The 11,609-nt window shown below is 55.2% G+C and overlaps 1 protein-coding gene and 1 pseudogene across 3 annotated transcripts; both read left to right on the top strand.

The window, feature by feature from the left end:
- The first annotated feature begins 81 nt into the window (after positions 1-81).
- Positions 82-10,541, top strand: OPTC (opticin). 3 transcript variants are annotated; one of them, XM_059146034.1, is made up of 8 exons: positions 82-2,886; positions 2,981-3,178; positions 4,292-4,532; positions 5,254-5,389; positions 6,917-7,075; positions 7,916-8,118; positions 9,769-9,864; positions 10,352-10,541. In XM_059146034.1, the coding sequence occupies exons 3-8, from the start codon at positions 4,317-4,319 to the stop codon at positions 10,520-10,522; spliced, it is 981 nt and encodes a 326-aa protein (XP_059002017.1). In that variant the 5' UTR covers positions 82-2,886; positions 2,981-3,178; positions 4,292-4,316; the 3' UTR covers positions 10,523-10,541. The 3 variants fall into 3 exon arrangements, with proteins under 3 accessions (XP_059002017.1, XP_059002016.1, XP_059002018.1); XM_059146033.1 differs by having other exon boundaries at positions 2,981-4,532; XM_059146035.1 differs by lacking the exon at positions 6,917-7,075 and having other exon boundaries at positions 2,981-4,532.
- Positions 10,542-11,104: 563 nt separating this feature from the next.
- On the top strand, positions 11,105-11,272 carry LOC131815430 (U2 spliceosomal RNA; annotated as a pseudogene).
- The last annotated feature ends 337 nt before the right edge of the window (positions 11,273-11,609 follow it).

The following is an 11,609-nucleotide window of genomic DNA, read 5'->3' on the forward strand; positions in this document are numbered from 1 at the left end:
CTCTCACCTTCTCCTACCCCCACCCCGCCCACATCCCACCTCTCACCTGGTTCCAAGAGATAGGTGGAGAAAGGACCCCATTCTTAAGAAACCCTCTTAAGAAAACAATTCCAAAGCCTTCTCTTGGCAAATTTCCCCCAAACTCACAACCGACATGAAAAATTGTCCCGAAAGTCAGATCAGAAATCCGATAGCTGCATTTGAAGCCCAGAGGCTCAGATTCCTTCAAACCACAGAAAGCAAATTGTTGAGGGTCTCCCAAATGCTCAGTCTGGGGCCAGGTACTGAAAGACACAGAACAGTCACGGTTCCCCACCAAGGGCCACTGACAGGCTAGTGGTGCAGCTGCAGGTAAGGAAGACAGACCAGGGGCAGAGCTGTACAGGGGCGAAGAACAAAGGTTCTCCAGGCTGCACAGAAGGGCGTGAACTGGGTGCCCGGAAGTCTGTCTTTAGACAGAAGGTGGATTCCAGAAGTGGGCTTGGGGGCTTCCCTGCACACATAACCCTCCCCGCCGCGCCCCCCACCATTTTCTTTAGAACGAAAACTGTCAGATGCTCCCTGCCCCGTCCACTCTGCCTCCTTAACACTTGCTTTAGTTCAACTCAGTAGGTTTCAGTGGACCTCGACTGTGTGCGAGGTTCCCAGCTAAGAATTCAAGGGCAGTTAATACCCAGTCCGTGCCTGTGAGGAATTCTTAGCATGGGAAAGGGGAAAGCCCATGGAATGATCCCACGTCCTACGTGTTTGGGGTGATGCAGGGCCCAAGGAGCACGGCAGAGAGGGCTTCTACACCCGTGGAGGGACGCCAGAATTGCTCCCATCATTTGAGCTGGGTCTTCAGGGATGAATCAGATTTTGCCTGGTGAGGAAGAGGTGGGGGGAGCACGAAACCAGGAGGGGAAACAGCACGATCCAAAAGGTAGGAAGGCATGGAGAAGCGCCTGAGGAAGGGAGAGGAATGTGTTCAAGTCACAGAGTTATGTGGTTACAGGCCCTCAGCAGGGACTATATCCCTGTTGTTCAAAAAGCAGGAGGGTTCCTGAAATTTCCACACACACCCGCCCATGAAAAGGGCAGCAGCAGGGTCAGCTGGCCAGACTCCTGTCCCCACAGCCTGCCACCTCCTTTCCATCAGCACGCCTTGTGCTTCTCCTAATGAGCCCCGGGGATCAGCAGGGCCCCCGACCCTCCGGCCCCCTTGTGCCCGCTGGCAGGAAGCTGAGCTGCACGCCACCACAGCCCGAGGGTTAGTGTGTTCTCACACAGGTCACACACACCTGCCACCGACAGTCCTGAACTCCACGGGAACGAGAGAGTGTGACGGGTGAGCTTGGAAAGGAAAAGCACGAGTAGAATCTGGGAGAGGGTCCCAGATGAGACTACTGCATCGGAAGGGGGTCTTTACCGGGGTGCGGGGGGAGCCTATGCATGCACCCCAGGAGACTGGCTGTGCCTGTGGGGTCCCAAAGAGCTGAAAAAGCACGTGGGGGAGGACCGATTGTAGGTACGTGTCACCGAGAAAGTGGGGAGGGAGAGTGGGAGCAGGCGGCAGGGGGAATGAATGAACAGTCGCATTTGCTTTCCTTGCAGGGAATAAATGGCGTAGGATGAGAGGGAGAGCCAAGCGCAGCCTGCCTTGGGGGACGGGGGTGGGGGAACGGTTAGGCTCTGCCTGCAGAGCCCAGGCTGTGGAGAGAAAGTCGGGGAGGACAGCGCGCCAAATGTACCATCTGCTTCCTGGGCATCCTGCTGGCTCCAGGGCTATCTCTCCCTCCCCCCTGCAGAGACCCTGTTGGTGCCTCTCCCCAGATGGTGGGCTGCCAGGGGCATGGGAACCGGCATCCCTTTGGTGAGCAGGTCCTTGGGCTGGGGGATGCCGCCTCCTCGCCAGCTGGTGCCCGGGAACACGGCAGACCATGCACTGTACCCTGGGCCAGGCTGGCGATCTGCCCCTTCCCCGGCTTTGCCAGGACAGAGACGAGTCCTGCCAATGCCGTCTGTTTCCAGGGCATTGAGGCACATGATCTCCAAGCTGGGGTGGGCAGGGTGGAGGGGATCAGGTGAAAAGGGGCAGGATCGTATGAACCAAGGACAGTGCTCAGGCCTGAGCCTCAGGAAATCTAGGCCCAGACCCTGGCTCTGTGTGACCTTGGGTAGGTCACTGCACCTAGCTGGATCTCTAGTTTCTTGTCTGTTGGATAAGCTGTTTGGACTAGATGATTTTCAGGGAGCTTTACGGCCAGGATTCAGTATCTTGTGAGGGGGACGGAGTAGAGAGCAGGAGGCAGCATTGAAGAACTCAGGTAAACACACAGCACCCCCCCCCCCACCCCACCCAGCTCCTGCCTTCACACCACAGGCACCGCACAAGGCATTGAGGAAAAGAGAATGTCTCTGACACAGACGGCTTTGGTGGGGCATGGGGAAGAGGATTCTTCTCAACGTCCTGAGGAACCCACCCAACGGCTTCTGGGGTTCCTGATCAGGGCTCGGTCTCAGCAGATGAGAAAATTTCTTGTATCCTCATTGCCGCCATCATCATCATCATCGTTGGGAAACTTGAAGTTGGTCTTCCAATCCTACCTCATCCCCCATTCACCTTCTCTTGGACCTGCCCCCGCCTTCAGCACCTCCCTCTGGTTATTTTTGTTCAGTCACAGTCCCATGTGGGGGTCCAGGTGGTGGGTGGCTGTGCGGTCACTGTGCCTTCACTCAGACTCTTTGAATCTTTGGGTACCATCCGGAAAAAAAACTAGAGAGGCAAGCCCTGTCCCTCCCGAGCGCTCCATCACCTGCCACCCGCTCCCTTAGAAAGAAGAACCTTCCAGCCCTCTCAACAGTGGTTCTGAAAAGAGAAAAGCAGCAGACAGAGAAAGAGGAGAGGTGAGGGTGGGCGGTGGGGAGGGGTATGGCGGGGCGGGGGGTGGGAATGGAGCCAGTTGGGGGAGAGAGAGGAGAATTCCCTCTCACCAAACAGAACACGGGAATGGGGGACCCGCTGAGCAAAGAGGAGGGGGAACAGCAGGACACCAGGAAGAAGAGAAGTCTGACTGGTCACATGCCCCCTTGGCCAGCTCCCCGCCCAACCCTGGCCCACTGCAGACGACCTTGCCACCAGAGTCCCCACTTCTCTGGAAGCTGTGAGGTTCTGTTCTGCAACAAGAATAAGCGAGGGGTAAGGTTCACGGTTTGAGGGGTGTTGGGCTTATTGGTATAGAAATGAGGAGCTAGGGTGCAATCCAGTGGCCGGCTGGGGCTGGGGGAGAACGGAGGGAATTTAGGACACCAGGCTAGAGAAGCTGGAGGGTGGGAGAGGGGGAAGGCTCTGATGGAGAGCTCATTCTTGCTACTGCAAAGGGCTTACCTCTAGCCCAGCGAAAATGAACAGAGGGGGAAAATCTGCTAGACTCTTCCATAGCCGGCTATGGGGAGGGCTACACTATCGGAGATGCATCAGGTTCCTCACACCCACGCCGCACACACTCCTTCCCTGGTCTGTGCACGTGTGCATACACTTACACACGCTCATCATGTGCTCACACGCTCATCATGCACATACAGAATCACCTGGGCACGTGCGCAAACACCTAGGGAATGCTCTAGATGCGGACACACTCCCACAACCACCTACGAAGAACACTTTCATTTCTGCAGTCATTTGTTTCTAAAAAGCTGCATTTAGAAAGTATTTTGTAAACCGACATCCTTTTTTAGATCATATGTCCGTTTTTAAACCCATGTGCTCTGAGGGCACTAGGTGTGCCCTGTTTTTTTCTGCAGTCCCAGAGGTAAGTCCAGTGCCTGGGACATAATAGACACCCCATAAATTGTTGTTGAACAAAGGGGTGACAGAATGCATAATCTCTTAAAAAGCACAAGACTCCTTGATGACGAAGTTTCTCTAAATCTGGCTTAGTGACTAATGGCAGTACTTGGTGTGTGTGGTTGTGTGCGATGAGTAAACGAGCCTTCACCGGGTGTCTACACACGCCTGTGTGAGTGAGTAGAAGTGTGTGTGCAAAGCATGTAGGCACTAAAGTGGGGTGGCGGTGGGAGGGGCAGTCAGGAGACATAGCCCCCCGCCACACACATAGCCCCAGCCTCAGGGGGCTTGCCAAGGCCATGAACGCACTAGTGTATCAGGAATGGCCTGAGTCTCCGGTGTGGTGGCGGGAAGTGGGGCAAGTCTGTGAGTTGCTCCCATGGCGAAGAGACAGACGACTGCCCTTCCTCCTGCCCACTCCGCAGGGCTGAACTCTGAGGTGATTCAGCTTCTTCCTTATTTCAGCGGCCGCCTCCTCCTGGGGACCCCCATGAAGCGAACGGCTTTCCTGAGCCTGCTAGCTCTGGTGCTGCTGGGGACAGGGACTGCCTCTCTCCCGAAGGGGAGGAAGAGGAGAGATCCGGCTGGGGAAAGCGATGCTTACGGGCTCCTGGGCAACTATGTCCTGGGCCTGGACAACTACGATGAGGTCATTGACCTGAGCAACTATGAGGGGCTCACGGAGTATGGGGACCAGCTCCCCGAGGTAAGGGGCACACAGCAGAACAGCGACGCTCCCCCGACGACACTGGGCGCTGGGGGCCTGGCTTTCAGCCTCCCCTTCTTTCTCCGGAGGTAGAGATTCTTGTCCCTCTGTGGGAACTTGTCACTTAGATGATACTAAGAAAGAGGACAACAGAAGTCCAATTTCTTGGTTGGTTTGTAGTAAACCTGGCGGTATTCACCCCCCTTAAAAGTCCTGTATCTGTCCCCCTGCCCCTAAGTCAGACCAGAATCCATAGCGCTGTGGGAGGGACGGGGTCAACCATGTCTTCACACACTCGCTGGAAAAAGCAGCTCCATGACCCTGTCTGCTCTCAGGCTATCTTCGAGTCTGAAGTCCTTTCTCGGCCCTTCCTGGCCTTTGCAGGGGCTGATCCGAAGCCTGCACCCAGTAGCTATGTGAGTTGGTCAGTGCTGGCCTGGGCTCTCGGCCTGGGTTCTCCAGAGACGTGGATTCTAGCTCTGGCCCAGCTGGGCGGCCAGCTGCCTGCTGGATCCCTGCGCTCCCCTCTGCTGGTCCATTCCCTTCTCCATATAAGGAAGACGCTGCATCAGCCCCACTTTAGGAAGTTGACTTCCTCCCTCCCCCTTTCTCCACAGTGACTTGTTGCAAGTTTGAAACTGGTCACCGAGGCCCAAAGTTCACAGGAAAGTCCTTTTCAAGCAAAAATTGGCCTACTGTGTGCTATGTGCTCTGTCCCCAGGTCAAAGTGAGCAGCCCGGCTCCTCCAACCAGGGTCAGTTCCACTCAGAGCACAGTGACTCCAAGGTCACTCTCCTCCAAGCCGCCAATGAACAGGCTTACAACACTGGGCTTCCTGGACTCCCCAGGCAGCCATGGTGAGTTCACGGTCATAGGTCACAGGGCACGTAGTTCACAGGCCATGCAGCCATGACCCAGTACCGGGCCTGCCACGGTGAAGTGTGGTCAGGGTCGGGAGTGAAAGGGCAGGGCTAGATCTCACTGTAAGGGAGAAGAGGAGAAATGGGCACAGTCAGAAAAGGAAGGAAGGAAAGAAACCCAAAAGGAGAGGCTGGCTATCCCTAACGCTTTTGAGTGAATGCACAAATTGGAGGCGGGGTGGGGGGGAAGTCAACCCTCTGCTTGCCTAGCAGAGCTACCCTACCTTAATTAATAGCATCACTAGGGGACCAGGTTGAGTGGTAATTAGATTAGAGACAATTAAAAGCCTGTCGAGGAGAATAAATAACTTTGTGGCTGTCACTTGGCATGGGGGCAAGTGAAGCAGTCCTACTGCTTTTCGGCTCTAAATTCCCTCTTAGCGGCTCTTTCCCCTCCCTGATGCCCTCCTGGAGCCCGGGATGCTGGTGCATGTGGCAGTAAGGGGTTGGCACTCTGCTGGAGATCAGGACTGGAGCAGAGGCGGGATGCAATTAATTCCTGACTCGCGCGTCCTTGGCTCCTGTTCTCTTGAGATATCTGTCTTGGGTAGATCTAGGGTATTGGGGCATCGGTAGGAATCCGTGACCTCTCAGAGCTACAGGATCTCGGGCTTAAAGAGACCATAAAGGGCCTCAGCTGGATCTGCCATTCAAGGCCTTGGGGTAAGAAGGATGCTGAGATCGTCTCTGCTCTGCCCACCCTGGCCCCTGCCTGCAGAGAAGAGCTGCCTCTTCCTCGTGGGGCTGTGTCACTGCTAACTAACCTCCCCCTTGAGTTGGATGGCTGATGGTCCCCCATCAACTCTGTCCCTTGTAATGGTGAGTGATGGAAACCACCTGCGCTCTTCAGTCAAATGAGCCAGGAAAGCCTCCCAACGTTTTGAAAACAGTTTGGCCCATGTCTAATGACCACCGGCCATGGAATGATAACACGAGAGAGCTGTTGCCCAGCAGAAAACTGGGATGCTGATACCCTAAGAAAGGAAATGAATTCTAGGCAAGCGCTGTCACTCGTGACTTTCCTGTGCTTGTTGGAGCCATACAGGCCATGTCTTACTCCTCGCCCACAAGGCAGCTGGCAGAGCCAGTAACCATTGGCCAGTCCACTTAATTCTGGCTTTATTTCATCTTCCTTGTGCCTTTGGGCACCAGAGAGGAGCCTTATGGAAAAGAGATCAGTGGATGTCCTAAAACACCCACCTAGGCCCAGGAAAACCTGCAGAGGACTGGAGCCTGAAAAAAGCACCAGTGGGCCAGGACTGGGTAGTAACTGGTAACGGGTCTGCCTCTGTTAGGTTGGGGGCTGAGTGCCAGGCTGGGAGCGGCTCCCAGCACGGCCTCCGCGCACTGTGTCGTTCCATTCCGGCCATGGCTCAGACGCTCCCTGAGTGAGGACCTTTGGTCCCAGAGGCTAAAGGAGGACTGAGAAGGGTCTCCCTTTGTTCTGTCTTCCACCTGGGCCAGACCTGCCCACCTGTTTGGTCTGCGTGTGCCTTGGTTCCTCTGTGTACTGTGACGATGCCGACCTGGAGAGCATCCCTCCTCTTCCCAAGACAACCGCTTACCTGTACGCCCGCTTCAACCGCATCCGCCAGATCCGAGCCGGAGACTTCAAAGGGCTGAGTACGTGGTGCCCTGGCAGAAGATGAGGGCGAGCCTGTTGGGGGAACCCCCGGAACCCCCAGACCCCCCTGCCTTGTGCCCCCTCTCCACGAACAGTCACAGACACAGTGTCCCACGTGAGTTAGCCTTTCCCCCTTAGCTTTCAGTCTCCGCAGCTACCCAATGGCAATAACCCCAAGCCTTTCTAATCCCCTCCCTTGAAGATTTTGGATAATAAAGTGTCCTGTCTTCATCTGCACCCCCCAAAGCTCTGGAAAGCTGGAAAAGGGAAGATATAAGCCTACATTTTCAGATTCCAAGCCGCTGTAGCTCTGTGCCCTCCCGGTCTCTGGACAGACCAGGCTAACTCAGCCCCACAGCCCTGACGCGATGTGCCTAATTGTGGTTTGTTGTGTGTTTTGCTCCTTGATGCCTTCTACCCTGCCTCTGCTAGGAGACCTGGGCTCTCATCCAGATCCTGCCACTAATTCCCAGAGCCCTCAGGGTCACGGCAACCTTTTCTGTAAACCAGCAGTGAAGAGGCCAGGGGCGGGGGGCGGCGGTAGAATGGGTCCAGACATTGGTGGGCCTGTCGGGTCTTGCCTTCTACCGAGCCCCTCCGAGGTGGACAGCCGCCCCACAGGGCAGAACTCCAGGAGAGAGCACTGCAGAATCTGAGGGCTTTCCCCCGGGGTTCCTGGTTTATGACATTATATCTCCTGGCTTGGACCTCATACAGGTGGAGAACAGACTGGCTTTCCCTATCTTAAAAGGGATGGAGCGGGGTCCAGGTGGGTCCAGCAAGAATGAGGAAACATGGTAGGTCCCATGTCTCTCTGTGTTCTCCCCCATGCCCCACAGCAAAACTGAAGCGGATCAACCTTTCCAGCAATTCTATCTCCTCCATTGATGATGACGCCCTCCAGCTGCTGCCTGAGCTGCAGGATCTGATCCTTCCAGAAAACCAGCTGGGGGCACTGCCTGCGCTGCCCACCAGCCTCGAGGTCCTGGACGTCCGCCAAAACCGGCTCCGGAGCTCGGGGATACAGCCTGGAGCCTTCAGGGTGAGCCAGGGCCTGTAGCCCACCGTCTCCCTGCTGCCACCCCTGCCCACAGCCACACACACACAAATCCCATGCCCTCATGGGACAGCCCTGCTCCAACCCTGTCCTGCGTCTAATCATCAAACCCCATTTTCTTCATCTGTTCCCATTATTGTATTAAACTTTTTGTTGTTGCTGCTGCCAAGAGACTGCTTCTGATGCAAAAAAGGGTGTTTAGGGGCATCTGGGTGGCTCAGTGGGTTAAAGCCTCTGCCTTCAGCTCAGGTCATGATCCCAGGGTCCTGGAATCGAGCTCCACATCAGGCTCTCTGCTCAGCAGGGAGCCTGCTTCCTCCTCTCTCTGTCTCTGCCTGCTTCTCTGCCTACTTGTGATCTCTGTCAAATAAATTTTTTAAAAAATGTTTTAAGGGTGCCTGGGTGGCTCAGTGGGTTAAGCCGCTGCCTTCGGCTCAGGTCATGATCTCGGGGTCCTGGGATCAAGTCCCGCATCGGGCTCTCTGCTCGGCAGGGAGCCTGCTTCCCTCTCTCTCTCTCTTTCTGCCTGCCTCTCCGTCTACTTGTGATCTCTCTCTGTCAAATAAATAAAATAAATTTAAAAATCTTTTTAAAAAAATAAATAAAATAAAATAAAAGTTTAAAAATAAATAAATAAATAAAAGTCCTTACTATTAAAAAAAAAAAGAAGAAGAAAGAAAGAAAGAAAGGGTGTTTGACAACGTGCTAGCCATGAATCTCCAGGAAAAGGAAATTCAGGCCTCGTTACTAGAAATGGGGGCGGTGTGCAGGTGGTGCTGGAAGTCAAGGTCAGCAGCTCTCCCTCTCTGTCTCCCGGGTATGCCGTCTCTTGGCTTCTCTCCGAGCATCCTTCCATTCACCTGTCTGCACCCGCAGCTTCTGCTCCCCGAAAACACGGGCTTGCATGGGACTTGCCATAGTGCTGGCCCCAGCCCAAACTCTACAGAAACCTTTATTTCCAAAACCCGCCACTAACTGACTAACCGTTGTCCTTCTCTCAGCAAATGCTTGTGGGAGACAGTCTGATTGCTCGCTGGCTGGCCGGTTCTGATGGGAAGGGCTAACCCCCCAGCGCAAATTGGGCTGAGCTCCCGGAGCGGTTCCAGTGCGGAAACGAATTGCGGCGTGGACCCGACCTCCCCCCACTCCTCGCCACTGTTTCACACACGCAGACTTGGTTTGCCTCGCGTGCCCGTGGCTCTCATTCTGAAGCTCTGGCTAGCTCCCGAACATGCTCTCCACAGCCATCCCGGGCTTAGCATTGGAGACTTTTCATTTGGGAAAATCCCTTTCTGATGGCAGAAACGTTGAGGCTGGACTGAAAGCGTCCCCCCTCCCACCCCCTCCCTGCCCCTCGCCCACCCTTCACCTGCTCCTCGTTACCAGCTGACCAGCCCTACATGCTCCCCCAGCTGCCAGGCCTCAACGCAGCCCCGATCCTTCTGCGTCCAGTAGGAGTTGGTGCCTGTGAGCTCCTGAGAGGCTGGGCAGCCCCTGCAGCACCCCAGTGCCGAGCCTGGCCCACGGCTGAGGCTCAGGAGACCCTCAGTGAATGAATGGGGTGACATCAGGCGCCCATCCCTGCCGGGTCCAAGAACATCTGCCAGCCTCCCGTGCCCTTTGTCTGTTCCCCAGGCGCTAGAGAAGCTGCAGTTCCTCTACCTGGCTGACAACCTTCTGGGCTCCATCCCCGGGCCTCTGCCTCTGAGCCTACGCTCGCTGCACTTGCAGGTAAGCCGCACCCCAAGGGCAAGAACGTTGACCGGGGCCAGGGACACGGAGGTCAGATAACTGGGAGCTTCCTTAGGCAGTGGCAGGCGTCTCCTTCACTGATTGCTCACTGGAGGCAGGGATCGGAGGTCTAGCCCAGGCCGTTGTCTACAGCCTCGGGGTGACTGCCTTCCTCTCCTTCTCCTGAAAATGCTTTCTGTCCCCCATGTCCTCCATCCCATCTCAGCGGACTGCTCGTTCCTCCCCTGCCTTCCCGTCCCCTCTGTCTCATCCTCCTGCCTTATCCCTCTAACTCTCTCCCCTCACTCTCCATCCATCCTCCACGGGCCACCTCCCCTCGCCCCTTGCTGCATGGCCTTGGCCTTCTGTGCCTCAGTTTCCCCAGCCTCAGGAAGGGAGCTGCCAGGGAAGCTAAGATCCGCCTTCGGCGCTGCCTCAGGGCCCTCTCTAGGCAGAGGGGTAGCAGCTGTCTGTGTGTTCTTTCTAGAATAACATGATCGAGACCATGCAGAGCGACGCCTTCTGTGACACTGAGGAGCACAAACATAGCCGGAGGCGGCTGGAGGACATCCGCCTGGACGGCAATCCCATCAACCTGGGCCTCTTCCCCAGCGCCTACTTCTGCCTGCCTCGGCTCCCCACCGGCCGCTGCTGCTAGCTCGCCTGCTCCGCGCGCGCGCGCGCGCGCACACACACACACACACACACACACGCGCGCGCGCGCGCGCTCGCGCGGCGAGGGGCCCTCACCGCCTCCCAAAGCACGACTGCCCCCGCACGGTGGTCTTCCGTTCAGCCAGGAACCAGTTGCAAAACTCACCCCTACTCCCTTCAGCCACCTTCTATATGCATGCACACGCACACACCCATGCACACACACCCATGCACACACACCCATGCAGAGACATACGTATACAGAATCGATACACACACACACACAGAAACACGTGCACACACACACACACACACACTCGCGTACATAAATGTCCTTCAGTAGCCAAATTTGCATTTCTCATCCTCTTTCCTTAACACCTTATGGCTCCTGACTCAGAGATCAGCGTCTGCAGCAAAGCTTCGAGAGTCCCCATCCCTCCTACATACAGGGAATGCCGGGAAGTCATGGAAGAGGAAGAGGAGAAAAAGACGGAGGAAGGGGGAGAAGCAGTGGCATGCTTTAGCCAGCTTTTACTACTAGGCTCGCAGCACCAATTATTACATTTCCCAGAATTTTGTAAGCTGTATTGCTTCTCGGCCTTCTGGCTAAGATCAAGTGTAGGATTTTTGCAAGCCTCTCGTTAAACACAGCTTTTATTAAAGATTAAATTGCCAGCTCGCATTTAAATACATTACATGGAAAATAAATGCAATAAATACTCAAACTCATTCCTTTCTAATTAGTTTACTATATTTTACTCGTAACCATGTTCTTGAGCTTATGTCTATGACATACTCTGGAATGACCTGCCCCTGGTGCTCATCTCTTCCCAGCGACACTCAGGGACATCACATTGGCAGATTGAGCTTGGTCATGGTGAGAGTATTTACACCACAGACATCAGTACATGCTACACTCTGGGATTCTTTCAGAGAGAGAGACAAAGCTGGTTGTTAAGCATTTGCCAGCACACCACGGAGGAGAAAGCAGACTATTTTACCCACTATGGGTAGGGTGGGGTTTCCATGGGACTTTCTTTTCTCGCTCTTCCTAGACCAACGGCTTCCTGCTAGATTTGGAAGGAGCTGTT

Source organism: Mustela lutreola, chromosome 14, assembly GCF_030435805.1.
Source record: "Mustela lutreola isolate mMusLut2 chromosome 14, mMusLut2.pri, whole genome shotgun sequence".
Lineage (NCBI taxonomy): Eukaryota > Metazoa > Chordata > Mammalia > Carnivora > Mustelidae > Mustela > Mustela lutreola.